At 52.4% G+C, this 15,861-nt stretch overlaps 1 protein-coding gene across 1 annotated transcript in view; it reads left to right on the top strand.

Annotated features, from left to right (window-relative positions):
- Window positions 1-1,664: 1,664 nt before the first annotated feature.
- The window catches only part of PSMC4 (proteasome 26S subunit, ATPase 4), a 20,325-nt gene continuing 6,128 nt past the window's right edge, over window positions 1,665-15,861 (top strand). Inside the window, 7 exon segments of the mRNA XM_032769337.2 lie at window positions 1,665-1,754; window positions 13,037-13,135; window positions 13,586-13,772; window positions 13,879-14,025; window positions 14,415-14,524; window positions 14,863-14,956; window positions 15,265-15,443. Coding sequence (XP_032625228.1) covers window positions 1,719-1,754; window positions 13,037-13,135; window positions 13,586-13,772; window positions 13,879-14,025; window positions 14,415-14,524; window positions 14,863-14,956; window positions 15,265-15,443 — 852 coding nt within the window. The 5' untranslated portion in view covers window positions 1,665-1,718.

Below are 15,861 nucleotides of genomic sequence, written 5' to 3'. Positions count from 1 at the left end.
GAGGGAGTTTGTTGTTACAGAGGACCAGCGAAGGAACTTGGAACCCCAGCCAATGGCCTGGAGAATGGCTACGCCAGCAACTGGTGACCTGGTGACCAGGAGGCCCAGCTCAGAGTCAAAGATGGTTCTGGCTGCGAAGAGAGGACCATGGTGACCTGACCAGCTGGTTCCAGCCAGAGGGGGACAGAGGATGGCTGAGAGGAGAGGAGGCCCAGGCGACCCTGTTTACCTGGATAGAAGACAATGGACAGAGGTGGGGCTTGGGGGAGGTGATACCAGATGCCCAGCTGGGAAGCAGGGGGTCTCTGGGCTGGAGAGAGAGAGCAGGCAGAGCCTACCTGGATGCAGGAGAGATTTAGATGTGCTGTGCTGAGGGAGGCCAGGCCTGAGGCCCTGAGAGTTTCTTTTGCTGGGTTCAGACACTCAATAAACCCTCCTGTTTTATGCTGGCTGAGAGTCACTCCGGTCTAGAGATCAGGGTGGCATTATTCCCTCTGGGAGTGGAGGTCTCAGGGGTCCAGAGCAAGTGGACTCCCTGAGGGAGCCCACAGCGAGAGACAAATGTCCTAAGGTTCAGAGAGGTGTGGTTCCAGAAGGTGGAGTGACTTAACCCCTGAGAGAGAGTGGACCCCCAAGAAGGGCTGTTACACTGAAGGGGGTTCCCCCCAGGGACCACATGGGGCCACGAGTGGGCACAAACTGTGAGTCCATGACAAGAGGTAGCTGCCCCAGGTATCAGTGATGCTACCTGAGTCTTGCCAGAGCAGGGGCAGGCAAACTTTTTGGCTTCAGGGCCGCATTGGGTTTCATAGATTGTATGGAGGGCTGGTTAGGGGAGGGGGTCATGGCCTGGGCCCCACCTCCTATTTGCCACCCCCCGGGACTCCTGCCCCATCCAACCATCCCTGTTCCCTGATGCCCCCCCCCCACAGGAAACCTGCCCCATCCACCCTCCCGATCCCTGTCTGACTTGCCCTGGACCCCCCCTGCCCATCCAACAACTCCTTCTACCTGTCCCCTGATGCCCCATCAACCCCCCTCCTTCCTGACTGCCCCCGAGACCCCCTGCCCCCATTCAACCCCTTTCCCACATCACACCATCCACATCCCCACTGCCCACCCTGAAATCCCCTGCCCTCTATCCAACCCTCCCTGCTCCCTCACAGCACTGCATGGAGCACCGGTGGCTGGCGATGCTGGAGCCGGGCCACGCCGCTGTGCCGCCACCATGCAGCGCAGAGCACCGGGTACCCTGCCCAGAGCATTGTGCGGGTGGAGGAGCAAGCTGAACCTGCAGGGAGGGGGCCAGCAGGAAGGGGCCGGGGAAGCAGGCATCCTGGACCAGCATCTCGGGGGCCAGGCAGGACAGTCCCGTGGACTGTAGTTTGCCCACTCTTGGCCGAACCTGGGCGACCGCCTGGGTAGAGGGCAGCTGCCATGGGTGTCAGCCACGCTGCTTGAGTCTGCACAGAGCCTGGGCCTGCCGCTGGGAACAGCTCCCGCGTGACTCGTTGCGCTGCGGCGCGAACCGTGCACGCAGGGGATGGGCGGGGCTGCAGGAAGGAGAAAACCCACACGGGGCCGTGCGAGGCTCCAGCTCCAGCTCCCAGCAGCCCCGCGCCGGGGGAACTACGGCTCCCAGCAGCCCCGCGCGTAGGGGAGCGTCCGCAGCTCCCAGCAGCCCCGGCGCGGCCTGAGGTGTCGGTGGCGGAGGGAAGATGGAGGAGATCGGGATCCTGGTGGAGAAGACCCAGGTGCTGTACAGGGGGACCGGCGGGCGGCTCCAGGAGATCCCCGGCCCCGCTGCGCGCGGACTAGCTCCTGTTCCCGCCTCCAGGTCGCGCGGCCCGCTGCCCGCCACGCACGTGGGGAGATGCGAGTCACGGCGGGACCGGCCAGTAGTGCGGCTCTGCCGGCCCCCCCCCCCAGCCCGGGCACGGAACCCAGGAGTCCGGGCTCTGCCCCGCCCCCCCCCCAGCCCGGGCACGGAACCCAGGAGTGCGGGCTCTGCCCCGCCCCCCCCCCAGCCCGGGCCACGGAACCAGGAGTCCGGGCTCTGCCGCCCCCCCCCCCCCCCAGCCCCCGGGCACGGAACCCAGGAGTCCGGCTCTGCCCCGCCCCCCCCCCCAGCCCCGGGCACGGAACCCAGGAGTCCGGGCTCTGCCCCGCTCCCCCCCCCCAGCCCCGGGCACGAACCCAGGAGTGCGGGTCTGCCCCGCCCCCCCCCAGCCCCAGGCACGGAACCAGAGTGCGGGCTCTGCCCCGCCCTCCCCAGCCCGGGACGGAACCCAGGAGTCGGGCTCTGCCCGCCCCCCCCCCCCAGCCCCGGGCACGGAACCCAGGAGTCCGGGCTCTGCCCCGCCCCCTCCCCCCAGCCCCGGGCACGGAACCCAGGAGTCCGGGCTCTGCCCCCCCCCAGCCCCGGGCACGGAACCCAAGGAGTTCCGGGCTCTTGCCCCGCCCCCCCCCCCCCAGTCCCGGCACGGGAACCAGTGGAAGTCCGGGGGCGTCTGCCCGCCCCCCCCCCCCCACCCAGCCCCGGGGCACGGAACCCAGGAGTCCGGCTCTGCCCCGCCCCCCCCCCCCCCCAGCCCGGGCACGGAACCCAGGTCGGGCTCTGCCTCCGCCCCCCCCAGTCCCGGCACGGAACCCAGGGAGTCCGGGCTCTGCCCCGCCCCCCCCCCCAGCCCCAGGCACGGACCCAGGAGTCCGGCGCTTGCCCCGCCCCCCCCCCCCCAGCCCCGGCACGGAACCCAGGAGTCCGGGCTCTGCCCCGGCCCCCCCCCCCCCCCCCAGCCCCGGGCGCACGGAACCCGGAGTCCGGGCTCTGCCCGCCCCCCCCCCCCCGCCCCCGGGCACGGACCCAGAGTCTGGTCTCTGGCCCCGCCCCCCAGCCCTCCCCGGGCACGGAACCCAGGAGTCCCGGGCGCGCCCCCCCCCCTTCCCCCGACCCGGGCACGGAACCCACAAGTCCGGGCTCCTCTCTCCAACCTGCCAAGCTTGGAGCCTGAGAATCTGGGCTCCTCCCTCCCCTCTGCGAAACATGGAGCCTGAGAATCTACCTGCCCTCAACCAGGCATGGAACCTGAGAGTCTGGTTTTGTCCCGTCCCCCACCACCGCACTAGGCATGAAACCCATGAGTCTGGGCTCCCCTACTTCTTCCCTCCCCTCTCAGAGCCGAGGGTCCAACCCGGAGTCACTAGGGAGCTTATTTTGCATTTATTCTTAATATCTCCATTTTTTTATGATGTTAGCATGTAGAGAATATTTCATTTTTTTTCTAGATTGTTAATGTATACGTTTTTACCCCATTTGATGACAGTTCAAATTCCATGGAAATGTACAAACTCAGCATTTTAGTTTTATTTATTAACTAAAACTACCGTAAACATTCTGGATAGTGAAGGGGAAAGTTATTGAACCACATTTTCCCTTAAAAGTTAGCTGAGTTAATAAATGGTTTATTTAACTAGATAGCCTGCTACTGAAACTGTTAAACAGGTACTGTTCTGTAGCTAGTAAAATGTACTGTTTCCTGTCACAGTGTAAAGATAGAGCCTTGGCCTCCATAATAGCTGGAGCAGGATTTAAAAAATCCTGCATAGTGCACTACTTCAGGATGTTAGAGCTAATAGATCTTGTCATAGAATCATAGAATATCAGGCTTGGAAGGCACCCCAGGAGGTCATCTAGTCCAACCCCCTGCTCAAAGCAGGACCAATCCCAAATTAAATCATCCCAGCCAGGGCTTTGTCAAGCCTGACCTTAAAAACCTTCGAGGAAGGAGATTCCACCACCTTTCCTAGGTAACCCATTCCAGTGCTTTACCACCCTCCTAGTGAAAATGTTATTCCTAAAATCCAACCTAAACCTCCCCCACTGCAACTTGAGACCATTACTACTTGTTCTGTCATCTGCTACCACTAAGAACAGTCTAGATCCATCCTCTTTGGAACCCCCTTTCAGGTAGTTGAAAGCAGCTATCAAATCCCTCCATATTCTTCTCTTGTGCAGACTAAACAATCCCAGTTCCCTCAGCCTCTCCTCATCAGTCATGTGCTCCAGCCCCCTAATCATGTTTGGTGCCCTCCACTGGACTCCTTTCCAATTTCCAACACTTCTTAGTATGGGCCCAAATACTTGGACATAGTACTCCATAGCCTCACCAATGTTCTAATATGAGGAAGAGCAACGTCCTCAGTCTGCTGGATGCCCTACTTATACTACCCAAAATTGCCGTTGACTTCTTGCAAAAAGGCTACATCTGTGACTTTAATCCTACTCATTGTCGACTGTAACCCCAGTCCTTTTCCTGGAGAACGCTCCACCACTCAGTCCCTAGTCTTGTAGCAGTGGCAGGATTCTTCCATCCTAAGGCAGGACTCGCATGTTCCTTGTTGAACTCATCACATTTCTTTGGCCCATCCTCTAATTTGTCTAGGTCCCTTCTGGTATCGTATCCCTACCCTCAGCAATAGTTCACACTTTCTCCTGTTAGTGCATCTGCAAACTCCTAGGTCTGATCCAACGCATCTCCCAGACATTAATAGATGATTGAACAAAACCAAGCACCAGGAACCCCTTGTTGCCAGCTGCTTGATCCGGCTGGCAACTAGATTGTAGCCGAGTCCACTGACCTACTCGTCCTGCCACTGTGTCTACGCAGCTTTTGTCACATTTATCAGCCCTCGTTCAATTACCCCAAATAACTTTTTAACTTGCTGACAAGAAACGTGTGGAGATGTATCAAAGGGCTTGCTAAGACAAGGAATAAACACACTGCTTTTCCCTCATCCACAGACCCATTTATCTCATGCATAGAGGCAATGAATAACAGGCATGACTTGCACTTGGGAATCAATGCTTGACTTCTGTCACTTTCCTTTCTGTAAGTGCATCAGATTGAGTCTGTGAGGACCTGCCCATGATTTTACAGAGGAATTGAGTGACGTTGATGGCTGTATTCCCCAGATCCTCCTCTCCCTTTTATATACAGAGGAAGCAATAGATTAGCCCTTTGCATCATTTGGGACTCACCGCATACACCATATTTCAATAGTAATGGCAATGGTCTCATCGACATCGCCGTAACGTTCTTAGCACCCTCGGATTTCAGTGCATCCGCTTCGGATTCCTCTCATCCAGCCTTATCATAAAAGTTTAACCACTTTCTTTGCACGCAGGAGTGGCAACTCGTTCCATGCTGTGCTCCCGAAGTGACAGTCCACCCTGATATATGACGCTGTCATTGGGAGCACAAAAAATCTGTACTAGTGTCTATAGAGAAACCGAGTTATAGTGAACTTGGCTTTGAATCCGCTGGAGCGACGCTGAGCCCGCTTCCCTCCCCCGAAGCGCTGCTATATAACGCATGTAATTGATTCGTGTAATAATACGAGTCGTGTTATTATCGAGGTAAGAGAGTAATATCTGGTGAGCTGAATCTATCGTCGAAGATAGAGCAAAAAAGCATAAGGGGCCACATCTTGCCCACCTTGTTGATAACAGTACTGAAGAACCTTCTTGTTACTCTTAAACATCTCTTGCTACTGCAACTTCAGTGTGATTTGCTCTATCTGTTTACTCCTGAGCCTGAGCATATATATTTACACTCCTCCTGTCATTATGTCGTCTTCACTTACTTGTAATACTTCTTTTTAGCATTAAGATCGCAAGGATTCTCTGATAAGCCAAGATGGTGCCTGCCAGTATTTACTGTTCATTTTTACCATCGGACTGGTTTTGATTCTTGCACATCCAATAAGATCTTTAGAATAACAGCAGCCCCCGGACTCCTCCAATTCCAACCCCCCATGATTGTTCTCCAGGGGATCGCGGCTCATCAAGTTCCCTAAGGGAGTCAAGTCTGCTTTCCCTGAAGTCCAGGGTCCGTATTCCATGCCTCTTTCTACTTGTTCAGGATCCTGAACTCGACATCCATGGTCTTGCCTCCAAGTTTCCCATCAGCCTTTGCGTCCTACTAATTCTTCTCTGTTTGTGGGCAGCAGGTCAAGAAGAGCTCTGCCCCTAGTTGGTTCCTCTAGCACTTGCACCAGGAAATTGTCCCCTACACTTTCCAGAAACTTCCTGGATTGTCTGTGCACTGCTGTATTGCTCTCCCAGCAAATATCGGGGTGATTGAAGTCCCCCATGAGAACCACGGCCTGTGATCTAGTAACTTCTGTTAGTTGCCGGAAGAAAGCCTCGTCCTCCTCATCCCCCTGGTCTGGTTGTCTATAGCAGACTCCCACCACGACATCACCCTTGTTGCTCCCACTTCTAAACTTAATCCAGAGACTCTCATGGTTTTTTTGCAGTTTAATACCAGAGCTCTGAGCAGTCATACTGCTCTCTAACATACAATGCACTTCCCTCACCTTTTCTGCCCTGCCTGTCCTTCCTGAACAGTTTATATCCAGCCATGACAGTACTCCAGCCATGTGAGTTATCCCACCAAGTCTCTGTTGTTCCAATCGCATCATAATTCCTGGACTGTGCCGGGACTTCCAATTCTCCCTGCTTGTTTCCCATACTTCTTGCATTTGTGTATAGGCATTTATGATAACTCGCTGATCGTCCTGCTTTCTCAGTATGAGGTAGGAGTCCTCCCCTCTTGCTCTCTTCTGCTTGTGCTTCCTCCCGATATCCCACTTACCTCAGGGTTTTGGTGTCCTTCCCCTGGTGAATCTAGTTTAAAGCCCTCCTCACTAGGTCAGCTAGTCTGCTTGCGAAGATGCTCTTCCCTCTCTTCGTTAGCACTCCTTCTTGGAACACCATCCCATGGTCAAACATCCAAAGCTTTCTCTCCAACACCACCTGTGTAGCCATTTGTTGACCTCCACAATTCAATGGTCTGTACCCTGGTCTTTTCCTTCCACAGGGAGGATGGACGAGAACACCACTTGTGCCTCAGACACCTTTATCATTCTTCCCAGAGCCACGTAGTCTGCAGTGATCCGCTCAGGGCCATTCTTGGCAGTATCATTGGTGCCCACGTGGAGAAGCAGGAAGGGGTAGTGATCCGAGGGCTTGATGAGTCTCAGCAGTCTCTCCGTCACATCATGAATCCTAGCTCCTGGCAAGCAGCAGACCTCTCGGTTTTCCTGGTTGGGATGGCAGATAAATAACTCAGTTCCTCTGAGGAGGAAGTCGCCGACCCCCACCACCTGCCTCCTCCTCTTGGGAGCAGTGGTCATGGAACTCCCATCCCTAGGACAGTGCATCTCATGCCTTCCAATTGGTGGAGTCTCCTTCTGCTCCCTTCCCTCAAATGCATCATCTAGTCCACTCTCCGTATTAGTACCTGTGGAAAGAACATGAAAACAGTTGCTCACCTGTATCTGCTTTCCTGGTACATGGATACTCCTCTTTCTTCTGGAGGTCACATGCTGCCAAATTTCTTCACCGTCCTTCTGTCCCTGCTGCACAGCCTGCTCTGATTCTTCAGAATGTTGTGCCCGTAGAGGCATATCCTGACATCTGTCTAGGAAATCTTCATTTTCTCTTATGCAATGCAGGGTCGATACTTGTTTCTCCAGACCTTGAGACCAGCTTGCACGTTCAACAGGATAGAAGCAACTTTGTCTGTACAAGAAAGACAAACATGGCACATCCTGTGCAGGTCACAACAGCTGATCGCTCACCATCCATAGCACCTTTCTTCTAAGAGCTTCCTCAGCTGCTGCAACAACTACTCAGAGGAGCCTGCAAGTTGAATGCCTCTGGGCTCTCCCCAGGCCATCTCCCAGTCAAACTCCCTCTGTTAGCCTCTCTGTTGTTCGCCGCTCAGCTGGTGCTCTCACCTCGCTTGTATTCATAGACTGGAAGAGAAAAACAAGCTTTCCTGCCTTTTTAACTTCCATTTTGTTTCTTAATGTGGAGTAAACTGGTCAATGAATGGAACTGCAGTGAGGGCAGTGTCCTCTCTGTGCTGCAGCAAAGGCTGGTTTAGCCCTCTCCCAAACTCTAGTTCCAGCCACTGACTTACTGGTTTGGTGGCCTGACTTTTTACAGAGCACTGGTTTTCAAACTGCAGGTCATGTCCCAATACTGGGTTGTGGAATGGAAGGCACTGGGTTGCAGCGGCTCTGGTCAGCACTGCCAACCAGGCTGTTAAAGTCCTGTCAGCAGTGCTGCTTGGCTAAGGCAGGCCATTCGCTACCTGTTCTGACGCTGCGCTGTGCCCTGGAAGGGGCCAGCAGCAGGTCCGGCACCTAGGCAGGCTTGCATGCCTCCACTTAGGAACCAGCCTGCCTTAGCACCCCAGCTGCACTGCTGGCTGGAAACCATGTGAGGTAGCCCCGTGCCCCAATCTCCTGCCCCAGCCCTGAGCCTTCCCCGAATCCCTCATCCCCAGCCCAGAGTCCTGGCCCCCTCCTGCACTCCAAGACCCAGCCCAGAGCCCCTCCCACACCCTGAACCGCTCATTCCCAGCCCCACTCTGCAGCCCTCACTCCTGCACCCCAACCCTCTACCCCAGCCCTGAGCCCCTCCCTCACCCTTAACCCCTCATCCCCAGCTCCATTGGGTCGCAGGCATCAACAGTTTTCTTCAACTAAGTCTCCAGAAAAAAAGTTTGAAAACCATTGTTCTATAGAATATATCAGCAAATGTGTGTGACTTAACACTGGATAATGGTATTTCAATAGGTTATAGTAAAGTTAGGACATATGTCTGTTTCAAATTTATTTTAAAATTGATTAATTTTTCTTAACCTGAATTTAATTTAAATACAAAATCCAATTTAGATTTTGACAAACTGATCAGATAAAAATTGATTTTTAATTATTCTGATTTCCAGCCTCCCTGCTCTAACCACTATACCCCCTTCCATGCCAGAGCTGGGGTAGAACTCAGGAGTTCTGCACTAACCACTAGACCCCACTCCTATTTCTCTCTGCTATTTGACCTATCTAGACTCATAGGGCTAGAAGGGACCGCAGGGGTCATCTTAAGCACCTGCCAAGATGCAGTATTTGTTGCATCTGCACTGTCAAAGTTAGACTCAGGACTCACAGTTTGTCAGACCACTCTGTTTTATTAGCACAGCGCTCTGCTAATAACACCCAGATAATGTGAGTGGCCATGCAAGACCCAAACAGTCTTATTTATATAGATAAAAGAGCGGGAATTAGACAAAGGGACAAAGAAAGAAAAACAGTAAAATTCACCTGGGGCACAGCATGCATATCCTACTTCCTTACTAACTCTTATCGATCTAAGGCTAATACTTCACCAATTGCCCTTAAACGGTGCAATTGTTCTATGTTAATGTCTGTATTTCTGACACCTGGATTGCAGCATTCCAACAATTTTGCTTAAAGGTACAGACAGCATTTCTTTAATCCTTTCTATTTTCACAATATAATTCATTCTACTTTCACAAAACCAGGAGTCGACAACTTTTCAGAAGTGCTGTGTCGAGTCTTTATTTATTCACTCTAATTTATGGTTTCGCATGCCAGTAATACATTTTAATGTTTTTAGAAGGTCTCTTTCTATAAGTCTGTAATATAGAACTAAACTATTGTTGTATGTAAAGTAAATAAAGTAATTTTAAATGAAGCTTCTTAAACGTTTTAAAAAAATTAAAATGCAGAGCTCCCCAGACTGGTGGCCAGGACCCGGGCAGTGTGAGTGCCATTGAAACGTGTGCCATAGGTTGCCTACCCCTGGTCTAAATCATCCAAGACAGATGGCTCTAGCCTCCTTTTGAAAACCCAGTGAAGGAACTTCCACAACCTCCCTAGGTGTCTGTTCCTTTGTCCTACTGTTGTTTACTGTTAGGAAGTTTTTCCTGAGATTTAATATAAATCATCTGTGCTGTAGTTTGAACCCGTTGCCTCTTGTCCTGTCCTCCATGGCAAGAGAGAGCAACTTTTCTCCATCTTTTTTATGAAAGCCTTTCAAGTAGTTGAAGACCACTATCATGTTCCCCCTTAATCTCCTCTTTTCCAAACGAAATCTACCCATTCCTTCAGCCTTTGCTCAGATGGTTTGCATTCCAACCCTTTGATCATCTTTGTCACTCACCTCTGGATCATTTCCAGTTTTTCTACATCCTTTCTATACATTGGTGACCAAAACTAAATACAGTACGCCAGCTGAGGCCTAACCAGCACCAAGTAGAGTGGTACTGTTACCTCCCATGACTTGCATGCTAGGTCTCTGTTAATGCAATCTAAAATTGCATTTGCTTTTTCTGCAACCACATCGCATTGCTGATTCATGCTAACATTGTGATCCACCACAACTCCCAGATTCTTCTCAGCATTGCTGCTGCCAAGCCAGTAATCCCTCATTCTGTATGTGTGCATTTGGATTTTCTTCCCTGAGTGTAGCACCTGACATTTGTCTTTGCTGAATTTCATTTTGTTGCCTATAGCCCAGTTCTCCAATTTATCAAGATCCCTCTGAATTTTAGCTCTATCTTCCAAAGTGTTTGCAGACCCCCACCCACACCCATCCCCGCTTTGTGTCATCTGCAAATTTGATCAATATGCTCTCTCTTTCTATTTCTGTGTCATTAATAAAGATGTTAAACAACACTGGACCCAGAACAGATCCTGTGGAACCCCACTTGATACCTCCTTCCAGTCTGACATCATTCCATTAATAATCACTCTTTGCAGTTATTTAACCAATTAGATGTCCACATAATGGTAGCTCTGTCAAGCCTGCATTTCTCCAGCTTACTTATCAGCTGTCAGGTGGGACTGTGTCAAAAGTAAGGCTCTTGATTGATTGCAGTTAACTCACACGATTAACTAAAACAATGGTGATTAATTGTAGTTTTAATCAGATTGTTAAACAATAGAATCCCGATTGAAATTTATTTAAATATTTTGATGGTTTTTCTACATTTTCAAATATATTGATTTCAGTTATAACACAATACAAAGTGTACCAAACTCACTTTATATTATTTTTTATTACAAATATTTGCACTATAAAAATTATAAACAAAAGAAATAGTATTTTTCAATTCACCTCATACAGGTACTGCAGTGCAATTTCTTTATCATGAAAGTGCAACTTACGGGGCGGGGGAGGGTGTTTGTTTTGTTTTTGAGTGCAGCTGTGTAACAATGTAAAACTTTAGAGCTTACAAGTTCACTTAGTCCTACTTTTTGTTCAGGGGATTGCTAAGACAAGCAAGTTTGTTTACATTTACGGGCAATAAAGCTGCCAGCTTCTTTACAATGTTGACTGAAAGTGAGAACAGGCCTTCCCATGCCACTTTTGTAGCTGTCATTGCAAGGTATTTACGTGCCAGATATACTGAACCTTAATATGCCCCTTCATGCTTCGACCACCATTCCAGAGGTCATGCTTCCATGCTGATGATGCTTGTTTAAAAAAAAAAAAAAAAGCGTTTATTAAATTTGTGACTCAACTGCTTGGAGGAGAGTTTTTTGTCTCCTGTTCTGTTTTACCCGCTTTCTGTCATATCTCGTGTTATGCCTGTCTCAGATGATGACCCAGCACGTGTTGTTCGTTTTAAAAACACTTTCACTGCAGATCTGACAAAATACAAAGAAGGTACTAATGTGAGATTTCTAAAGATAGCTACAGCACTTGACCCAAGCTTCAAGAATCTGAACTTACCTCCCAAAATCTGAGAGGGACGAGGTGTGAAGTATGCTTTCAGAAGTCTTAAAAGAGCCACATTCCAATGCAGAAACTACAGAACTTGAACCACCAAAAAAGAAAATCGACCTTCTCCTGTTGGCATCTGACTCATGATGATGAAAATGAACATGCATCGATCTGCACTGCTTTGGATCGTTATCAAGCAGAACCTGCCATAAGCATGGACGTCTATCCTCTGGAATGGTGGTCAAAGCATGAAGGGATATGTGAATCTTTAGCGCATCTGGCATGTAAATATCTTGCAACGCTGGCTACAGAGTGCCAGGCAAATGCCAGTTTTCACTTTCGGGTGACATTGTAAACAAGAAACGGGCAGCATTAAATCCTGCAAATGTAAACAAACTTGTCTGTTGGAGCAATTGGCTGAACAAGAAGTAGGACTGAGTGAACATGTAGGCTCTAAAGTTTTACATTGTCTTGTTTTTGAATGCAGTTTTTTTGTACATAATTCTACATTGGTAAGTTCAACTTTCATGATAAAGAGATTGCACTACAACACTTACATTAGGTGAACTGAAAAATATTTCTTCTGTTTTTTACAGTGCAAATATTTATAATAAAAAATAAATATAAAGTGAGCAGTGTACGCTTGGCGTTCTGTGTTGTAATTGAAATCAATATATTTGAAAATGTAGAAAACACCCAAAAATACTTAAATAAATGGTATTCTATTATTATTTAACAGCACAATTAATCACAATTTTTTTAATCACTTGACAGCGATAATCAAAGCCTTGCTGAAGTCCAGGTATATTATTTCCACTGCATTCCTCCTATCCACCAAATCCTGTCAAAGAAGGAAATCAAGCTGATCTGGTGTGATTTGGTAAATCCATACTGGCTGCTGGTGATCACCCCTTCATCCTCCAGGTGTTCGCAAATGGAATGTTTCATACACTGCTCTAGTACCTTCCCAGGTATCCAGACTGACTGGTCTGTAGTTCCCTGGCTCCTTCTTTTCCCCCTTGTTAAATATGGGCACTGCATTAGCCCTTCTCCAGTGTTCCAGGACCTCTCCTGTCATCCATGAGTTTACAAATACTATCGCTAGTGGCTCTGATATTTCTTCAGCTAATTCCTTCAGCACCCTCAGGTGAATAGCATCAGGCCTGGGTGATTTGAATTCATTCAAATTGGTCAGAAAATCTCTAGTGTCCCTCTAGTCCCTTCGTTCCCTCCCATCCCTATCTGATGGGGTGTGTGTGTCTGACTTTTGCTGCCCAGTTGGTCTCAGGGCATCGGTTCTTGGCACCCCAGCAGCTGGGTGGGATCAGATCGGGTGTGAGACCTTTGCTGCTCAGAGGGAGCTTCATCCCTCCCCTAAGCTGCAGTCACAGCGGTCTGATGTGTCCAGCTCTCACTGCCTGTCTGTGGCTGTCCTAGGATGAGCTGCCTGCGCTGGCTATCTCCAGGCCTCAGACTGGCTTGTCCTTCCTTGCCCCGGAGCCCGAGGACCTGGAGGATCTCTACAGCCGCTACAAGGTGAGTGGGGGCTGGGGTGGCGGGAGAGGGTTGCCCTTGGATGGGAGGTGTGTGGGGATAGGGGGCTGGGACGGCAGACCCTGAGGGGGATGCCCTCGGCGGGAGCAGTGGGTGACAGGGTAGGATGGCAGGCCCCGAGGTGGAGGCAGCACGTGCTCTTGCCCCGGAGTTGGGATCCTTTGGCACTTCTGACCAGGGTTGTGAGGCCAGGAACTTGGGAGATCTGGGCCCCAGTAACCTCTGGTGGGTTTGGTTCTTCCAGTCCCATTCCCCTCTGCTGCACAGCGTCCCTGGAAGCCCACTTCCCTGCAAGGGCACCCAGCCGCAGTGCTGAGCGGGGAGCTGCCTGGTGCCCGGCCTGTGGCTTTGGAGCCACTTCCTCTAGCAGCTACTGCAGGCACCTGAGCGGAGCAGGGAGGAGGGGCTGTCTGTCTGTCTATCCATCCACAGAAGCTGCAGCAGGAGCTGGAGTTCCTGGAGGTGCAGGAGGAGTACATCAAGGACGAGCAGAAGAACCTGAAGAAGGAGTTCTTGCACGCGCAGGAGGAGGTGAAGCGCATCCAGAGCATCCCTCTGGTCATCGGCCAGTTCCTAGAGGCCGTGGACCAGAACACGGCCATTGTGGGCTCTACCACAGGTGCAGCTGGAGGGCTCGAGGAAGGGGATTGTGGAAGAGGGGAGGTGCGCACAGGGGGTTAGCCCCCAGCTAGCCTGGCTTACCCTCATCTGCCTCTCACCCACAGGCTCCAATTACTATGTGCGGATCCTGAGCACCATTGACCGGGAGCTGCTGAAGCCCAACGCTTCGGTGGCCCTGCACAAGCACAGTAATGCGCTGGTGGATGTGCTGCCACCCGAGGCTGATAGCAGCATTATGATGCTGACATCAGGTGAGTGCTCCCTGTGCCAGCCCCAGGGGCAGCCAGTGCCACAGGGAGCAGTGTGCCCAGTGCCTATGGGGATGGAGGTCTCCCAACTGTGCTGGGCAGCTGTGGGTCCCATGGGTGTGCGGGGGGTGGCAGTCCCATGGGCGTGCAGGGGTCTCACGCCCATGCTGGGCATGCAGTGGAGTACTGGACAGGGGAGGTCGGGGTCCCCCGGCTGTGCTGGACAGGGGGATGGGGTTCCTCTAGGTGTGCTGTGCATGCAGGTCCACTGGTTGTGCTATGCATGAAGGGGGTATAGGTTTTGTGGAGAGCGGAGGTCCCCTGGCTGTGCTGGGTAGGGGAGGTATGGGTCCCCTAGCCATGTTGGGCTCAGCTCTGGTGTGTGCCCACAGATCAGAAACCGGACGTGATGTACGCTGACATTGGCGGGATGGACATCCAGAAACAGGAGGTGAGGGAGGCTGTGGAGCTGCCCCTCACCCACTTTGAGCTGTACAAGCAGGTGAGTGTGTGTGGGGTGGAATGGCAAGACTGGACCGGCTGGAACTACATCTTGGGTGGCTGTGCCCTGCACTGGGGATGAGCTCTGTCCTGCGGGCTGAGCATGGGCGCTTCTCTCACTGTGCCCTGCAGCTGGGAGAGCTCCTGGGGGCCCTCGGGGCTGTGCGCTCAGGGGCTGGGCTGGGGTTGGCAAGTCACTGTCAGATCAGGAGAGACACAGAACCTTTGACTCTGGGCTGCACTGGATGTGACTGGTGTCAGGATCCCAGCCCACCAGCTTCCTGGGCTCCTCAAGGGTGAGATGGGGGAGACCCCAGTAACCCCCTCTGTCCCCCTCAGATCGGCATCGACCCCCCACGTGGCGTCCTGATGTATGGCCCCCCTGGCTGTGGGAAGACTATGCTGGCCAAAGCTGTGGCCCATCACACCACAGGTGATCAGGGTGCTGGACTGTGGGGGGAAGGGAGAGCACCAGTGCCCATCTGATACCATGGGAGTCTGTCAAGGATGCCTGGGTTCTATAGTGCAAAAGTGCCAAGCGACCTGTGGTCCCGGCTCAAGGTCTGGAAAGGCCCCGGCTTTGTGCCCAGGAGGGTTGGTACTGCAGTTGCCAGGGCTGGTGCCAGGACTGTGTGGCACAGGGAGCCTGTGGGTTGTCCCAGGGAGTGCCTGTCTGTTGGGGGGTGTCTCTCATGGCCAGGGCTGGAGGGGGGCACTAATGCTGTCTGCCCATCTGTCCAGCTGCCTTCATCCGCGTGGTGGGCTCAGAGTTTGTACAGAAGTACCTGGGTGAGGGGCCGCGCATGGTGCGGGACGTCTTCAGGCTGGCTAAGGAGAACGCACCCGCCATCATCTTCATAGACGAGATTGACGCCATCGCCACCAAGCGTTTCGATGCCCAGACAGGGGGTGAGCTGGAGGTGGGGCACTGGCCCCGCCCCTCTGGGGCAGCAATCTCCTATCTGGCCTCAAGGCAGGCTCAAGGGAGCGGGAATGGGACATGGGGCCTCTCCCCTCTAGGGCACTGGACCCAAGTCCCAGCAGGCAGAGGGAGCAAAGAGCTGCAGCCCCCACCCCTCTCCTTGTAGATGTCAGTATTACACATGGGCGAGCCCCTCACTCCCTAGGTTCTGGCCAGTCCCATGGTGGGCAGTGGGGTGGGGAATGGGCAGGTCTGTGGGGACTGCGAGGGAGGTTGGGACAGCAGGGTTGGGGGTGGTGGCGGTGGGCAGGGCCGAGGTGCATGGGGTGGGGACAATAGTGGCAGGAGATTGAGGGGAGGGGATAAGGGGTGGGAGAGGGAAGGAGGTGGGTTAGGCAGGGCCGGCACAGTGAGGG

The sequence above is a fragment of the Chelonoidis abingdonii genome, chromosome 11 (genome assembly GCF_003597395.2).
Source record: "Chelonoidis abingdonii isolate Lonesome George chromosome 11, CheloAbing_2.0, whole genome shotgun sequence".
Classification (NCBI taxonomy): domain Eukaryota; kingdom Metazoa; phylum Chordata; order Testudines; family Testudinidae; genus Chelonoidis; species Chelonoidis abingdonii.
This window is presented reverse-complemented; position numbering and strand designations above follow the sequence as displayed.